This window comes from Bombus huntii, chromosome 5 (genome assembly GCF_024542735.1).
Source record: "Bombus huntii isolate Logan2020A chromosome 5, iyBomHunt1.1, whole genome shotgun sequence".
NCBI classification, from domain to species: Eukaryota; Metazoa; Arthropoda; class Insecta; order Hymenoptera; family Apidae; genus Bombus; species Bombus huntii.
The window spans coordinates 1,333,711-1,352,437 of record NC_066242.1 but is presented as its reverse complement, the minus strand read 5'-3'; the positions used below and the strand labels follow the sequence as shown (position 1 = coordinate 1,352,437).

Here is an 18,727-nt window from a genome sequence, read left to right as displayed (position 1 = left end):
AAATTGGAAAGAATTTATCATTACTGACAGATACAACTGTGATCCATAACTTTTCAGAAAAATAGAATATTAGATTATTTCTTAGTGTTTGTGTTACTCCAGGTATGCAATCTTATCTTTAAAAACATATGAATTCTATAACACAAACTCACAATCTGTTAATATATGTATTTGTGTGTTTCCCCTATGTACTATACCTTATGGTCTAATAAGCCTTTATAAGAATATTAGTAAATATACTATCACAAATAAAAAGAAGCACTAATAAAGTCAAATAAGAATCAATATATTAAAGTGTATAAACGAAGAACGATTTTATGATCAATATAATAATTTTTTAATACCATTATCATCTGATAAATTCTCCACTCTTCCACATTACTTTTAGTTTTTATATCACAACCCTGATATTCCTTTATAAGAAAATAACATTGTTTGTATTTTATTAAGTTGTCGACAATGTAATGAGTCAACTTGAATTCATTGGAATAAAACTGACTCAAATATTGTCTAATTAATGTATTGATAATTTGTTTCCTGAGAAATATTTTTACGACTTTATGATCCGTCTATCTATCATGTTTCTACGAAAATAATAACAATGGAAATACAATTTTCTGTATATATTTTTTAATACACAAAAATGTGTTATATCTTAATATCCTAAGTGATAATATTTTATAAATGTGAATAGTAATTGTATTTTAATTAATTCTTTCTGTACATGTAAATTATCGTTTAAATTAGGGCATTTGTAAAACAATATACTCAAAAATTACTTTCCAAAACATGTGCTGTTCTAGTATTTTATGTTTAAGTAAAATCCTTCTTTCGTTGCATGTTGTTACTCCACATAAATTACCTTCATAAGAAACTGCATATGTAGTGAACTAATTAATAATTTAAAATATTATCTGTAATTATGATTCTTTTTAATATGAAATTTATAAATATAATTATAAGAACTTCCAAGTACAAAGTAGTAAATGATAGGGAAATAAAGTTTGTTAATGATTGAGATTAGCTCTAATTAAAATACTAATTTTATAGGAAATACATGGAATTCATAGCAATAAAATAAACATCACATGACTGAAAATTAGTTTTATATTTTTTATGCTATCTTATATTTAGCTGCTCAAAAAGATATGAAAGGGCTTTAATCTTTCATTAATACCATTTTAATATTATTTTCACGATATTTATAGCACACAAATCACAATAGAAGTAGAATATATTTGTTTTAAATTTAACATGATAAAATTAATTATTTGAATAAATCATCAATTTTATATAACTTTATATGAATTGTTTTTTATAATACTTCAAATATATATGAAAGAGATATCTATACATAATAAAAAAAATACACTACTATAAATCAAGCTATGTATTATTCTATATTAAAAATTTAAGATCAAAACTTATTAACTTAAAAATCAATGATTTTGTATCATTAGTTACCACATATGTACTTACAAGCTTATAGATTTTTAATGACACAGTATCACTACCTGGAGTAACTTAGAAGAGTTAGAAAAGCTAACCCTGTGCTATAGACAAGTTTTTAAATATTTGTCCATTCCAAGCAACTGAGATACAATAATGCTGCAATAACTGAACTAAAAGTTCTCGTTCATCCAACATTTCTATATGTTCGATTCGACTACGGTCATCTAGAGGCAGTGAATCATAGACCTCTACCATTGTCCATGCATTAGAGCCTTCCCAACTGTTTATTGTAAAGCTGAAATGTACATTTTTAAGTTGTATTTTTGATAAAATGGTTATTACTTTTAAGGTAATACACAAAGGAAATATAACAAAATTAGAGTACCGTCTTTGTTGAGTTTCCAAAGATTCACAATCTTCTACACCTGCCAACAAACATCCACGACTACGTAGATTGGACAACATAACTTGACCAAATTTATCCTTCATGTTCACTTGCTCGTAATTAACAAAAATACTATTTGGAAACTTTCCAGCAAGCCATTTTAATAATGCAGAAACTGCACTTGTGTCTATATATACTAAGACACATTCTGCAAGGAACATGGTTGGAAGATTAAAATTAACTTCTGCTTGTGTTAACTTATTAACAAGTTCAGATATGTGTCGCAGATCTATTCCCACCAAGTGATAATTGGCAGCATGTAGATCTGTTGTTGAAAACCTAATTTCTCCATCTGCAAAGTGAACTCTAACTAAAAAGAATCTATATATAAAGACAAAAATTACAAAATTAAATATACTCTACCTTCTGTATTTAACATATCTATTAATTGTTTATGTTTTTTGATGTGATAACATTTTCGAGCAGTAATGTTAGGAAAATCAAGTTCAATAAAATTTGCTGGACACTTTCCTGCTTCTTTAAGTCTCCAATAGAGAGTATCAAATCCAGCACCCAAGTTTATAACTTGCCCCTTTTCACCAGATAGCTACATTTATCATAAAGTAATGTTATCTGTGTGTTATAGGTAAACTTATTTAGGTGTATACATTTATATTAATAATTTATGTTTATTTTATAATATAAAATTGAGATATATATTATTATATATATATATAAATAATGAAACTAAAATATTCATCCTATCATGACATTCACATTCTTTATTCCGCGTAAATTAATGATTATAAAAGTTAATAAACGATTATAATGATTGTGTACATAGCTGCATATACATAGATTGCCTACGATTCTAATTAATTATAGTAGTTAAAGAAGAAAAATAAAAGTATTTCTATCTTTTATTAACTAAAAAGAGACGAAAGATCGTTTAATAATTATAAACACAATTTTCAATTGTTCGTTATTTTTATAGAAAAAGATGCGTTGTCTGCACTAGATTAACCTATTTTAATGTTTCATGGTAAAAAGAGAACTTTGGAAATTAGGACAGGGCCTCGGCCAGGTCAAGGTTTCCGGCATTGTATGTCCTTTGCTACTCAAATCAGCTGTATCCCGGATTGTTTCTATTATGTTCTAGGTTATGCGAATTTTGAAATTGCAATAGTGAAATTCAAAGAAAGCGGAATTAAATACCTTAAGGAATTTATCAACGAACACTTCAATCCCCTTTACTCTTGCGTAATAACCACGATTGATTTCCGGAGCTTTCCGACCAGGTTGTTTTACGAAAAAGTTAATAAATGGATCGGACCAGTAACCAAGTTGAACCGCATATCTTTTACACTCACTTGCATCGTCATTAGTGGCCTGTATGGCCTCATCATCAGCCATATCTTTGATCATTACACCAATTTTGGTTCACTTCAGTTATGATAAATCATTATTCGACGTTTTCTTTATGTAGAAACCGTTACTTGTCACTCATAGAAAACTGCACAAGCGACCATACTGCTTAAGACTGTGTAGAGATTGCCGTAGATTCGCATCTACTTGCGGCGCAAGCTTGCGCCTGCTGTGCGGGTTATCTGACAGTAGGGGTATCCCCTAACCATCAACTTATACCTTAATAGATATTGTACATATCTGTAGAAAATATTAATGTATCTCATTATAGCTTACTATTGTGTATGACTTATTTTATTTACAATATCCATTAATACCATTAATTATACATGAGCTAAATTAATCAATACAATTTCCACATAATGTTTCCTGAAAATATTTTGTACAAAAAACGAAATCAATAATTATAACTAATATTGAATAAAATACTCTTCCTTTTCTACCATCTTTATTTATTAGATATTAAGTGAGAACAGTATAATTTCAATAGTATGGGTAATTATTTATGTATCATAAATATTAAATAAATACAGTAAAGGATAATTTAATTAATATAAGGAAACATATATGTAGGTACGCAAATGTAATTGTAAAATTACTAAATTTTGTTTACAAATTGAAATGGATTATCTGTAAATGGGTAATAAATAAGACTTATGTATCTTTTGATCTTAATGAATGTATTCAAACACAATGTCTGACATTTTTTTAAATTAAAAATGTATATAATGATAGTACGATTGCATATTATATATGTTTCTGTATATAAGTATACGAAGATACAAATTAATATATATAAAATGTATAAATATGTAATTATCTTTTGCAACATTTCTTGACCAATAGTTCTATAAAATGTAAAGATATCCTTTTACATCTTTGTTAAAATAATATGTATTTTAAAGATAATCAATCACAGCTACTCATATATATGTTACTAAATAAATTGAAGCTAATAATTGAGTACAAAATTAGTTAAGATACATATTAAAATAATAGATGTTATTAATAATTACAGAAGATTATACTTTAAATGATATTAATTTCATTCCAACATATATAAACAAATAGATAGGAGTATAATTTAGAAAAGTTTTATTTACTACTGACACATCATTAAAAAAGAGGCATGTAATCAGATTATATAAATTATGAAGCAGAAAACATGTTGGAATATAATGTTATCTAACAAAATTCCAAAATATTTAAAAAAGTAGCAAAGCTATGAGTGATACAGTTTGAGATATATTAAAAATATAAAAAATTAGAAAGGACTAGCGAGTATCATTTTTCATTCTTTTCATAGTTTACAGTTTTTAAACTTTTATATAGAATATGTAAATAATTATTGTCTGCTTTTTGATATAATTACTGCTCTACATCGGATTTTTTAATAGCTGGTTTTGAAGCTGTGGGTTTTGTTTTTCTTTTAGGTGGAACTGGTGCATCAGAAGTACTAGATGATACTGTCTCAGGAACAGTGATATCAGTAACAGGTGTTTGTGACGATTTTATACCTTTTTTAACAACTTTTACAGGCTTTTTCTGTTTACTTGAAGAACTACTGTCTACTGCACTATCATCTGGTCCTTCTTCTGATTTTGTTTTTGTTTTCTTTGTAATCTTTTTTATTACTTTTTTGGCTACTTTTTTTTCACCATCACCATCAGTTGCTTCCATAGGTTCCACTTCTGACACTGACTTTTCTGTAGATTTTCTTCCAATCTTTTTCACTATTTTCTCTTGATCTGTTGGATCTGGCTGTGCAGTTTTTTGAATACTTGTTGAAGGTGCATTTAATTCTTTTGTTCTTAATGGCCTAACTGGAGTTTTGTCTGATGGTGCTGATTCAGTTACTTCATGCTCTGATGGAGTTTCAGTTGATTCTGTTATTTGTTTTATATTCCCCTTAGATTCACCTCTGTCAGGTTCACCTTCTTTACTTTGTTGTTCTAATTCTATTGTTTGTTCCTGCACTGATTTCTCTGGTATATTTAAATTTTCTGAAGATAATATAGGTGTTTCAGTAAGTTGAGTTTCAACTTGCTCTATTGACAATAAGCTCTGTGGAGTTTCTTCTAATTGGCTTAATTTATTGGCAGTATCGATACTCATTGCAGTTGTGGAATTATCCAAATTTAATTTTTCTTTATTTTGTGTAAAATTAATTGAAGATGTCGAACCATTTATATGTACCTTATCTTCTGTTTCCGTTAAATGAACAGGTGTAATTGTAGAGGAAAGAATTTCTTGCGGCATTATCTGAGAATCTGACATAGATTCTTTTGGTTCCACTTGTAATACAGATTCTGCAACTTGGATAGGAACAGGGCTAACTGTTAGAATTTCAGAAGCAGTTAGGAATTCTTTTGCATGTTTTTCATCTCTAAGGTCTGGTTGTTTTATTTCTTGGGTATCTACTGTAATTTCAAGAATTTTTACATTTTCTAACTCGCTTTTAATTTCTTTTTGTGAGGTAATTACTTTTTGTTCTTCAATGGAAGAAGATTGAACTAAGTTAGATGGTTCTATAGATACAGTTGTCTGTTGTGGAATTTCTTTTAATAATGAACTTGTACTTGAAGTTGTATTGAGTTCTGCAACTTTTTTATGAGATGTTTGCATTGATAAATTTGTAGAAGAATCCATAAATATATCAGGTATTGCACTTCCTGATTTTGTTGAAAATTTTTGGGAAATATCTTCACTCTCTTCATCTCCCGATAATTTAGGTACATTTGTTATAGGAACATCATTAACTACAGATTGTTCTTCCGTATTACAGGTAGTTGCCTGAGCTAAATAAGAAAAAATAATCATATTACATACTCATATAAATAAATATTTTTTTTCTATTATCTTTCTATTATATATATATAAAATAGATTATAGAAATGTAATTGAATACATTTCTTATTTAATAATTCTTATATCTAAATTTTACTATTTTAAAAAATAAGTTTGGATAATTTCTATATGAACATAAAAATAATAAGCAATGCATATTAAAAATATATACAAATAATACTTTATGTAAATACATATGTAAAATATACTTAGATAAAATTCTAATCCTAATATAAAGAATATAATGATTGCGATTGAAACTGTTATTGCAAAAGTGCTCTTATGAAATATTATTTAGTATAATATATATATGGAATGTGAATATTTAAGATTAATTTAAAGCACATGGAATATAGAATTAGTATTTTTACATTACACAAGCATCAGAAATGTAATGTTAAAAAAGAAGATGATGTAAAGATATCATGCATATGGTAATAACTATTTTATGTTTTAGTGCAGTATTAAATTTGTATTAAGCATGAAATATGCTCGAGGTGCTTTTGGTTTTAAGTACATATAAATAAGTTACATAAATACAATAGCGTTTTTTATAAACTACTCTAAAGAATTTAAAATAATCTATCAATGCAGATATATTGATAAAAGAGAATTAATATTAATGTATTTTATATTTCTTTGATTTATAAATTATAGAAATCAAAGTGATATGTAATATTAATATCTTAATGATATGATACAATTTATTACAGCATGTATTATTATATATGTAATATTACAGTATTATTGTAAAATGATTTTTAATAAGGCAAGTTTTAACATATACTGTGTATCAGTTTAGTTGTGTACCACAAACTTTTTTAATTTACTTAAAAATCGCGAATCGATGATGCGAGTTCTCAAAATATTTACCCCATTAAAGCAAAACGACATTACAAGACGTAGCAATGCTATGGCGCCAGGATCTGTTAGTTGCTGTCCTCTGTTCCTGTTTCAAACACTTAAACTTGATAAACTGTATAAAAAACATATATTTTTTCACTTGTTTAAATTATATAAAAATTCTCTAGTATATTATTAAATACAATTTGATATTTTGTTTAAATTAAATTCCTATAAAATTCAAGTCTTTACTTCCAAATATGAGTTTGAATGCCACATGCTGTATTAAAAAAGGGTGGGAGGCAAATAAAATCGCAAAGCATTTTTATAAAAACAGTTAATAGCTTTGCATTATGAGCACTTTAATTTTCTATTTTGTACACAGTTTCCATTATTATTAAAGATTCTTAATTGTAAAATCAAATTTCAAATTCTTTCAGCTTCAATATGTAATCGTAATTATCGTATAATAAAAATATTATTTCTAACTTAAGACTTTTGTTTCATTTTTATATCACCTGCAGTTGAATAATTTTTATAATCACAAAATATTTATAAAAAATAATTTTATACACATTTTGTAATACATACCAGTTTCTTTATCCACTTCATCTACAGATTCAGTAGATTGAATAGCTTCAGTGGTTTTAACAGATTCATCAGTCTTGTCAGTTGTAGCTTTTTCAGGTTTTTGCATTTCCTGCAAATCATGATATAGATATGTTCATGTGCAAATCATAATTTTATCAATTCATTATGTATTACTTAATTAATTACTTTAGGAGGGGACGGTAACCGTGGAGGCGCAAGAGCAAGTGTTTCACAAATTTTTTTCCATATATTGTCAAAACTATCGCGACCCATATAATCTATTTGACCTTGTTCCCAACTTTGTTTTCGCATATGTTCTTCTAATGCAATTTGTTCAGCGCTTCTGGGTTCACCTAATGTCATTTGAGCCAAGGCACCAGCTAGGCCAGCCTATGAAATCAGAAGAGATCTTCTTATTTAATAACTAGTAACATGATAGTAAAATGAAGTAATATAGGAATATAGATTAGAATTATATGAATATACATTCATATAAATTATTTTGTAAAGTTACCTTGCTTACATGTGATAGTGATATGATATAAATACATATACCACAAACATAAAACAATATAACATACAAATCTAGTGCAAATTGATAACACAATGATAATAGTAACATATTATATTTCTAGGAAACTATACCTTTTGAATAATTTTTAACAAATATCACTTTGATTAATAATTATGGGATAATGTAGAAGTAACTAGAAATGTAAAGAGCAGAAAATATTTATCAGCATTGTTAGAAATATTAAATAACAAAAACTTTATACTAAACAATTTTATTAAAGCTGCAAGTAATGTCCCAAAAAATACTAAATATACAAGCAATATATTCAAAATTATAATGCAAATATTTTAAAATATAATAAGAGAGTACTTTTAACTTTAATATAAAGAAAAATATATGGGAACAGTTACTTACATTTGAACTATTTGGATCATCCATTATGTGTAAATCAGATTGCGTTGCTACATTGTGGAAATCTGTACAAGGTTTGGAATCAGGATGAGGACTAGTAGATATTAGTGTGCTTGTCCGTTTGTCTGTAACGTTTATATTTTCATTTCGTTCAGTATTTTGCTTATTTGAGAGATTATTCTGATAAGCTATGTTATTTGGCATAGCTTGGTCATGATTAATATTGACATCTAAAGATTTACAAGTTTGGTTTTCTTGTCCATAATGTTGAACAAGTTGTTTATTATTTAAATTATCAAACATTTGACAATAACTACAATGATGATCAACATAAGCTTCATTATGTTGATGTTTTATTTCTTCTGAAAATGATTTGTTACTATTATTAGAGGAATGTTTATACTCAATATGCTGATGTTGCATTATTTCTTCTGATACTAATCTATTACTATCATTGCAAGTACTTTGGGAAATATATTGGTTGTTAGTAGATTGATAATGGGATTCGCTAGAATGATGATATTGCATATTATGCACAGAAATATATTTTTCTATATTGTCTTGAGTTTGTTGATGATTAGATTCTACATTTAAAGTGGATGTATCATTGGAATTAGGAAACAAATGTTGTTGCTCAATTTCATTCATGAATTGATTAGACTGTACTTGATTATGGTGATTTTGCATATGTGAAGAAGACATATTTTCACTACATTGTTGATTATGATAGAATTCCCTGTTACATTCTGGTGATGACTGGCTCTGACATATAGATTTTGAACTTTCATTTAATATAGATATAGGTGAAGAACTATTGATTTTGAAATAATACTGTTGTCTTTTATTATTTTCTGCTTTATAGATAACTGAATCATTTGGTACATAATAATTTTCCCATGGATCTTGGAATTCTGAGAAGTCTGGTGGTTCTAAATATATGTCATTCTGTATTTTGTTTTGCATGTCCATGTAAGTGGGACTTCTTGGAAAAAAGGATTCAGAAGGCATAGGAATAAATTTGTGCCAAATTGGTGCCAATGTGCTGGTAGCCTATGCAAGCATCATGCCAAAACAGAAAAATGCACATTCAATTGGTTAGTAGAAAACTAATTTGACAGTGTCCATTTTTCTTGTACTTAATATTATAATAAATACTAAAAACTAATTAATCATATAGAATATTTTATAAGCTTAAACATTGAACTATTGTATTTAGATATATTAGGTTTATAAAAAATATATACTTATAGATTAAAAATAATTTATATTTTAGTATAAATTTAATACAGTACTAATTACAACTATAATAGACATTAAATAATATTATATGATGATAAAAATATATTAAATGTATGTTACAAACATAATAATAGAAGAGAAAAAATGGACACTGATCTACTAAAAAAATATATATAAAAATGAAGATTAAACATTAATAGCTGTAATATTTTAAACATTTATAAAAATGTGACGAAAAATTTTACTGGTCCTTTTTGCAACTTATACATATTTTATATCAATTCAGCTATTAATATTAATATTGAAAATGAAAAATAAATAAAAAGTCAAATATATTTTAAATGCAACAAAAAACAAATCATGTCAGAGAATTCCACTGCAACACATGTATGTACATATATATAATAATATATTTGTAATAAAAATTTTGTAAATAACTTATAATCGAGTAGCTTTTATTAGCACTGCTAATATTATTATTTAAAATAACAACATGCACATTCAATTTTATTAATACAAATTTTTTGACAAAAGAATTAATAAAGATTAGGAGATTAAACCTTTCAAAGATCTTTTGAAATATTCTGATTATAATACAGTAATTTTTATATACATTATTTGTTATGTGCAATATATATACAGTTTTAGCTATGTTTTATCAAGCATGTTTATGATTGTGCTTTTGAAATGTTATATATTCTATTTCTAGATATATTTAAAAAATTCTTACATATTTTATATGGTATTTTAACAAAAATAAAAGCACATTATCTAAACCTTACCTGTTTTCTTAATATTTAAGGCTATAGTGAGATTCAGAAAAGAATAAAGAAGGTTAATTACAAATTATATTCTAAATTATATTGAAGTCATCAGTGTAGTAGATTAATTTAAAAAATGGTCAGTCAAACTTACCATAATAGGTGATAATTGAGGATGAACTTTTTCACAAAATATGTTCCACCATAATTGCAATAATGGTTGCAAGTGTGAAGAATCCATAGGTGGTTGAACAATACCAGTCAAGGTGTCAAAATACTGTAACCATGGTTTTGTAATACCAATAAAATGTATTATTCTAACATCATGTCCAAACCTATCAAATAACAAAATTTATCTTCTACTTATGTATTACTCACATGAAAAGTTATACATGTGTATGTAAAGAAGTAAGAGAATTATAATAGAGTAAACAGATTTTCTTACTGCTTGAATGCAGGAAGATAAGAGTATGTAGCAGTAGAACACATATTATAGATAAACGGTAAATGTTTAGAAATATCTTTTTTAGCCCAATCACTAAAGTACATATTTAATAATCCTTGATCTCCGCCATCAAATGAACCTTTAGCAGCAGCAAATGCAGTAATAGAAGCAAAAGTTTGTTGGGATGGTCTGTATACAAATACACCAGAATTGAAACAATCAGGCCAACCAACGTCAGGAGCAGCAGACAGTTCTTCTCTTTCAAATAATTCATCACAATTTCTGATGACCTAACATACGCGCGATATAGAAAATAAAAGCACGAAATTCTTTTAAAATCCAAATAATCATGTCTTCATTAATATGAATCATTTTGCAAACTTACAAGTGTGTCTGCATCAAGGAACACACATTTTTCATATTGAGTCAATCTCCAGCAATGCAATTTGGTAAATGTAACACCCAATTCTGGTCTAGCTAAAAGTGCTAAATTAGCTTCATCCTTTGAATCAAGTACATTTACTTCCATTACAAAAGAAAAGATTGCTGATAATTTTTCCCTAAATACAATTAAAAAGAATATTTTAGCTGTATGTTGATACAAAAATGTTAATAGTCGTTTATCTTAAGCAACAATTATCAACTGCATCTAATGTGCAATTTAAATAAAAAAAAAATTTTTTAACGCTATCTTTTCATTCTTTGAACGATTTTCGAAAATTGAAGAATACGCAAACATTCAAGTATACTAATATAAGCCATTCAGAAATGAGTTTACCTCATGGTTTGTGTTACTCCAGGAGTAATCAAAACGGCCAATTCGTGCTTGGTACCAACTTGATGCAAGGAGTGTGCCAAAACTAAGGCTCCCAAAGAATAAGCGTCGTTGGTAGCTAATGTAACCCAGGCGTATCCTTGAAATTAAAATAGATTATTATCAGAATGATTGTAGAAAAATAATAGAACGATTATAATTAAAGAAAAAAAAATAGTAGTTAATATTTCTTTGCAATTGTGTAAACAAATTGCAATGTTCGTGTGTGCAGTATTATGCACATAAATTGATAAGACATGTTTTATGTGTGAAAATAAGTGGTCATAGATGTCACAAATGTCATCAGTTTATAAGTGGTTGAAGCATTGAATTTTTAATTGTCTTCGACATTACATCATTAATAAACATTACAAGTAAAAATATATTCATCTAGTATATATACCTCATCAAAGATAACATTCTGAAATTTGTTGGTGTTATTCTGTTGTGTTTGTTATCTTCCTAATGATTACATAAATCTGATTACACAATTCTAACAATTGTCTAACGCAAAAACTAACTGTAATAGTAATACAAATAATATACAACTATTACAAATTCTAAATTGTAATTTCGAAATGTTCCGAAAATAATCTCCCAATTTTTTACATTTATATATGTATGTTATACATTTATATTTTTATAAGTGTATTATATTCTTCAAAAAATATATTTTCGAATTAATTCGAAAAGTTACAAAAGTGCGCGTTCAATGCATCCATAAATATTTTCTAAAGTGATAAAAATAGAAGAAGACGCACATGCTAGAAATTCATTTGATCCAAGCAAGCGAACTTAAATGCGTTCAACTTGTTTTTCACCAATAAGAAATCCAACGATGCTGCTTTATTTATAACCCTTTCTATTTCTATTTCGTAAATGTCATCACGTCGTTCTCTCCGGCTAGTTGTTGAATCTCGAGAAATTTAGTTCCAAAATAAAAATATTATTTTTAGCTATTTATCTGAATACTACTTGTACTCTAGCGATAGGTTTGTTCGATAGGATATGATCAAGAAACTACATTAGAATATATCATATACATGTAAAAGATAAAACATCTTACTATGCTCCCTTACGATAACTGATTATCTACTCTTCAAGTAGTTCTCAAATAATATTGAAAATAAGTATTTCTAATTTACATAACATCATCTAATACATAAATCCTAATCCCATACAATAAATGAGTGAATATTAGTTAATAGACCCATTTCTTTTTAATTGTAACATTATAGAACACCGTTACATCGGTAAAACAAAATATCAAGACTAAAATAGTAATGAATTTAGTTTTCGCTACAAAAAATCATCATTTAGATTAAATTAACATTAAATAGTATGTAAAAGAACCCTGTGAATTGTTAACATAAATTACTGGAATAAATGCCTTAATGGAGTTATAAATAAGCACTTATAATCATTCTCCGGAAGTATCCATCCCATAGCGCAAGAATCAGCACAGGATATCTGACTAAACTCGATCAATTTTTCGAACTTTATTACGCAGCATGTTTTACGAAACACAAAGTGGAACTACATCATATACGTAATAATTCTAGAATTATTTCATGTATATAGTCCCTCTCTCATAAGCCTTGAAAATATACCGTTCGCGTTTCTGGAAAGGCTGCGTTATATGTATTGACATTGAATGAGATATTAGGTTTCCTGCGCTAGGTGCATTTCACGAGGTTATCATTATAATCACGGAAATGATACTTCAGCAAAATACCACTATTTAGTGTAACAAATTAAAGGTGTTCAATAATTGTCTAGTTATTGATAATTAGATACAGTGTCCATTAATATATAATATATAATAATTAATATTATATATATTATATATTAATATACAACAATTAATATTATATATATTACATATTAATATTATATATTAATATATAGTAATTATTATCATACAATTTACCGGCGAATACTATTTGCATATCTAATTATATCATGATTTAGGTGCTGATAATTTCACTATTTAAATTACAATCTAATTACGCAATTACATGGATATATGAAGAAAACGATTTTCGTTATCACTATATGGATTTTATATATTCAACATCTAACGTGGAATTCAATGAAATTACCGATAATGTAGAATTACAAATATTTGTCCATTTCTAATGTTTCATAAAAAATGAAGCAAGGGTAGGTAAAGTTTATTTCCACATCAAAGTTATAGTACTTAGTGTTTTTGTACTTCTAGCGGTGATCAATGTTAACTTACATCACTTACGAAATTAACATTTGATTATCAACTATGTATGTTGAGTGTTTGATATCATTTCAGAATTATTCCGATAATATCAGTATGATTTCATGATCTGATTTGTGGTTTCTCTTACAGAATATCATTGTTAACATTCTTTATCTGTCGTCAGGTTCAAAGAATTTATATGAAAGCAGATGACACTAAAGGCTTTAGTGAAATTAAATGCAACGAATGCAAAGAAATTGCGTGAATCATAGACGTAAAAAAAATAATAAGGAGAATTGAGAAAGAGAATACATATAAGAGAAAAGCTGGGATTTCTGCTGCCGGTGTATTGCGAAAGATAACGCATTGAATCGCATCGAATCTTTCTATACACTTTTACATTACCTAGCACTATTTATGCTGGTGATCATGAAATACTAAATCAATAATCTAGATAAATTATAAAAATTGAATGCAATTTCAATCATTGTCATAATCACCAATAGAAATAATTTGAATTGTTCGATATCCTAGAATGAACACTTAAAATACAGTAAAAAATACTTTTGCATTAAATAGGTTTCTCGTCTCTAATATTCGCTTATTGTTCTTACACAACAACATGAGAATATCAAGTTTGTTAATATGAATGTAACGCTCGATATTTCATCACATCTATCCAAAAAGAAATAAATAAATTTCTTTAGATAAACGCGAAAACTCGATTCGTCTTTTCTAAGAATATTTTGTGAGAATTACGGCAGTTCGTCGTATTTATTTCGTCACTTAATTACGTGTGGATCCAAGTTGGCCAATAGTCGATGGCCGGAAGAATCATATTAACCTGGTGTGTCACGATTTTGGCAACAGTGTCTCTCTATTTGTTTCCTGATGTGCCGACATTATCACAGGGCGTGTTAAAAGACACAAAACATTTATCTTGGCTATGAGAAAGGCGGTGCTCGTCTTCTCATATATTGTAATATGCAGACGAAACCCGAGAGGCAAACTGCCGGCATCGTTCTGCCACACAGGTTTATATTTATACAAGCCGGCTAGCTTATAATAGCAACCCAGCCTCGTGTTTGTACAAAATGCATTCATATACTTTGCCTTAGGTCAAGCACTTGTCTCCCAAGCCTGACCAGATTTCTTTACATGATTATACTTCAGACAGACGTATACGAATCGACACCTTCTCCTACGACGCGAATAATCCATTATTATCGTTCCTTATTTCGGAATAATGTGCATCCAGATAGTTTTCTCGATTACACGTATCTTCAATCACAATATCAGCATGAGATTCCATTACAATTAAGATATCAAAGTTTTTTGAATTTATACTAGATATATCGAAAAATGTTCTAGTTACTATTAGAATTGAAGCAATTCTAAGATTTCTAAATTCTAAAACTTTCAAAATTGAAATTACTATGACTTTTCTGAAACTCTTTCTTATTCAGCATTGCAAAAATTCTAACTTTGTAGCATATATGTATTAAGAAATTTTCTCGCTCTCTTTAGTATTTTTCGTTAAAAAACAATGAGTGTTTTTTCATTTCCTCTATCCTGTACACATTATATTAACGAAAAACTTCAAGAATTTATAAATAGAAGTGTAAAAATTGAGTTACTGATGGAATTTTAGCAACCGTAGAGTACTGACGGAGCGTCCATTGTCTGGATCTAATTTTATCAACTTATTTGCTACGGGCAGTTATGCGGATGTAACATCGTGAAATTCTATGCCGAGTAGTTCATGGTATAGAGATCTGAGCAGATCATTTTAGACAGTTCTCGCTTTGAACTATTCATTTTTCTAATTACTTGTTACCTAGTTAGGTTTAATGTTGTCATTATCAAACCATTCTTTCATTTCTCCCTTTCGATATCATAATTGAAAGACGAAGATTGACCACTAGGGACTAGTCACCTTTATGTTTCATAACTATCCCGGATAGGTGGAGCTTAGAATTAAGGGGAAGGAAAAAGTAACAAGAAAGATCGTATTTAATTAGAAATCCGTTCTATAAAGAGGTACAGTGGGAATTGTAGAGTGCGTCTAGACATCTAGACGAACCTTGCAATCTAGAATTCCGGGTCCCGTCTAGACGAAGGTCAAGACTGAATCTATATAAAAATAGTGCACGGCTATTTCGCGTCAATTGTCGTGCAATGAACTTTCGTTTTAGCGTAACTGTATTAGTTGTAGCGGTGCACATTTTTATTTGGAGTAAAAGAATTTTAACTGCAATATTACAATACACAAATCATACAATATGGTAATTCGATTCTGATTTTTTAAATGACTAAAAGTTACTTTGTGACATAATCGATTTTTATTGAGAAGATAAATATTAAGTAAGAAAAGAAGTACCGAGTGAAACTACTTGCTTAATGTCACAATTTTCGTTTAATATATTATCTTTTCTTTTTATTCTTCATGAATGAAAATTCTTCGTAAATACATTGCGGCTCCCTGTTACATCATCGTAGCATGTCGATCGATAAACGCATTAATATCATCGTCGTAATAATATTAAGTAATTCTCGATTACAGAAATCATCAATTAAGTAATACGAATTAGGAGTAATTTCAAATGAAAATAAATATTTACAATATGAAATGGAGATAATAAAACGTGAGTCTTTTCGGTATGTACATATCTATTAAAAAAATATTGAATGCAAATATATAATGCAAATATATAATACATATAGATAAGTTAAGTAAGTAATATATAAGACAAATAGACAAAATTACAGAAGCAAATTTTTCATGAAGTCGAATTTTACCGGGTTCGAAATAAATATAAAGAGATAGGGGATTTTGGCAAAGAGCCGCAATTTCTTCCCCTGACGGCTAAAAATAACCTACAGGAATACCACCGACTGTTATCTTATTTTATGTAGAAGGTATCTTGTTTCTAATGCACAAAACAATAAAAAAGAAGGAACCTGTGTTGTAAACGTACTTATGCTTCAAATAAATACAGTATACATATATCTAAATAAATCTACAAATTAATTTTATTTTTTAAATACAATGTTTTAAACATAATTATATAAACGCAATTTATTGTGTAATTATAAGAAATGAAATCATTGCAATTCATCAGATATTTTTATTTTATACTTCTAATTTTAAAAGGTGTGTCATGTTAGGTTTTTAAATATGGCCGCTCGATCATGTTCATAAGAATAGAATCACACGTTTTATTGGAAAAGAAAAAGGAATGGCGATAATTCAGTTCGTTATAATGTAACTTTAAACAATTAATTTTAAAATATAATTATGCGAAGAATAATTTATGTGAGAACACTATACATAACACAGAGTATAGAATATTAAATTCGCGCCAATCTATCAAAAAGTAAAAAAGAGATATCGCGCATGCGTCCAAAGGAAACATCGTGAAACTGAGCGCGAATTGGACCGATTTTCGCAAAATAAAACGAGACACATGCGTTTTGAGTTGTTATAATTAATGAAATAATTGTTCCTAACATAAATAGTAAATTAGACAGTCATAATGAAATAAAAATGTACACGTTTTTATGCATCCACATTTATGTTTTAGGAGGTTATTGTTCGTTGTCTATGGAAGATATAATTCATATGAAGGTCATTGGGTCAAGACCGGTTACCGGCTACGTTATCACACATCCCAATTGAGCTTTCAATGACTGTAACCTTAAGGCAAAGTATGTGAAAAAAGAAACGATCGAGATACATATATTGTTAAACTTAGACTTACCACCCATGATTGAAAAATTCGTATTTCTTTTTTAACGGACCGATTTTACACACTCAACACTTGCCGATGCCCGCACGACTAACAAGAAGCCGTACAGTACGCACTTCATCAATGCTACAAAACGAGTGACGACTTGCGACTCTCCTTCCATGTCACGTCGCTCTCCCCTCCTTTAAAACCGTTTATCCTCACTCTGTATTATCGACTGAAGATTCAGCAAGCACTACTACGCGAACAAAATATATATATATATATATACATACTTTTATATGGTGTATATACAAGCATATGTACATATAATAACAGAAATCTTTTATTTTTTAATTTGTAAACTTCTGTCAATTGTTTATTAGTTTATCATTAATGATAGAAATGTTAATAAATGACAGTGAACTCCAAGTTCTGAAGCGATGTGTAACTTGTTCTAAATAATAAAATATTAATTTTTCATATATTCAATAAACATAGTTTGAACCTTTTTTAATTAAGTACTTTAAAACTTCATCTTAAATTTGTTTATATACTTCGTGAACATTAAATAAACAAAAATATGCATAAAATAATATACAGAAGAAAGAGATTAAGTAAAGGAGCACTTACTCGGTCATTTATCTTATAAAATCGTACAAACCGAATAAAAATCAAAGTTGTAATAAACAAGTGCAGTACCACAAATGAGATACAGATAGTTACATGATACATATCACATCACATACCTCTTTTGTATTAGTACGTTATATGCGCGAATTTCACAACCATTCGCGACACCTATCGCGAAAACATTGCAGTAAGCGATGCGTCGTTTCAGTTCCGGGCGTTTCTCGACGACAAACAAACATGCTTCGTGTAGCGGGAGGAGATACAACAGTCGACAAAATTCTAGCGATTTGTTCGCTTGTGCGTTCTAATTCTTCTAATCTAATGGTGTAGATAGTTTGACACCGTAAAATGTAGCTCGAACACCTTAGACCGAATTTATCGTCGCGGTTGAAAAACCGCGCACCCATGAGATCAACTTCCATTCCCA

At 28.3% G+C, this 18,727-nt stretch overlaps 2 protein-coding genes across 6 annotated transcripts; both read right to left on the bottom strand.

The window, feature by feature from the left end:
* Positions 1 to 265: 265 nt before the first annotated feature.
* Positions 266 to 3,444, bottom strand: LOC126866203 (leucine carboxyl methyltransferase 1). The gene is made up of 4 exons (XM_050619532.1): positions 3,053 to 3,444; positions 2,261 to 2,444; positions 1,838 to 2,189; positions 266 to 1,747 (listed from the first exon to the last, which is right to left on the bottom strand). The coding sequence occupies exons 1-4, from the start codon at positions 3,260 to 3,262 to the stop codon at positions 1,543 to 1,545; spliced, it is 951 nt and encodes a 316-aa protein (XP_050475489.1). The 5' UTR covers positions 3,263 to 3,444; the 3' UTR covers positions 266 to 1,542.
* A 234-nt stretch (positions 3,445 to 3,678) lies between these two features.
* LOC126866171 (serine/arginine repetitive matrix protein 2) lies at positions 3,679 to 18,557 on the bottom strand. Of its 5 annotated transcripts, XR_007689800.1 has the most exons (11): positions 18,417 to 18,557; positions 17,701 to 17,926; positions 11,692 to 11,827; positions 11,299 to 11,473; positions 10,914 to 11,203; positions 10,623 to 10,803; positions 8,472 to 9,518; positions 7,730 to 7,933; positions 7,544 to 7,652; positions 6,983 to 7,085; positions 5,988 to 6,060 (listed from the first exon to the last, which is right to left on the bottom strand). XR_007689800.1 is itself a non-coding variant. In XM_050619415.1 (10 exons), exons 2-10 carry the CDS (start codon positions 17,705 to 17,707, stop codon positions 7,442 to 7,444), a joined length of 2,178 nt encoding a protein of 725 aa, XP_050475372.1. In that variant the 5' UTR covers positions 17,708 to 17,926; positions 18,417 to 18,557; the 3' UTR covers positions 7,275 to 7,441. The 5 variants fall into 5 exon arrangements, 3 of the variants coding, with proteins under 3 accessions (XP_050475370.1, XP_050475371.1, XP_050475372.1); XR_007689799.1 differs by lacking the exon at positions 18,417 to 18,557 and having other exon boundaries at positions 5,918 to 6,060; positions 6,983 to 7,058; XM_050619415.1 differs by lacking the exons at positions 5,988 to 6,060; positions 6,983 to 7,085 and adding an exon at positions 7,275 to 7,470.
* Positions 18,558 to 18,727: the final 170 nt, after the last annotated feature.

Excerpts from the sequence above, each read along its gene's own strand:
- LOC126866171 (XM_050619413.1), bottom strand. Across the intron at positions 11,474-11,691 it reads GGAGTAACACAAACCATGAG|GGAAAAATTATCAGCAATCT; the intron begins GTAAACTCATTT and ends AATTGTATTTAG. Across the intron at positions 7,653-7,729 it reads GGTTACCGTCCCCTCCTAAA|GAAATGCAAAAACCTGAAAA; the intron begins GTAATTAATTAA and ends CATGATTTGCAG.
- LOC126866203 (XM_050619532.1), bottom strand. The coding sequence starts at position 3,262 with ATGATCAAAGATATGGCTGATGATGAGGCCATACAGGCCACTAATGAC. Across the intron at positions 2,445-3,052 it reads TCGTTGATAAATTCCTTAAG|CTATCTGGTGAAAAGGGGCA; the intron begins GTATTTAATTCC and ends TGATAAATGTAG. Across the intron at positions 1,748-1,837 it reads TTGGAAACTCAACAAAGACG|CTTTACAATAAACAGTTGGG; the intron begins GTACTCTAATTT and ends TGTACATTTCAG.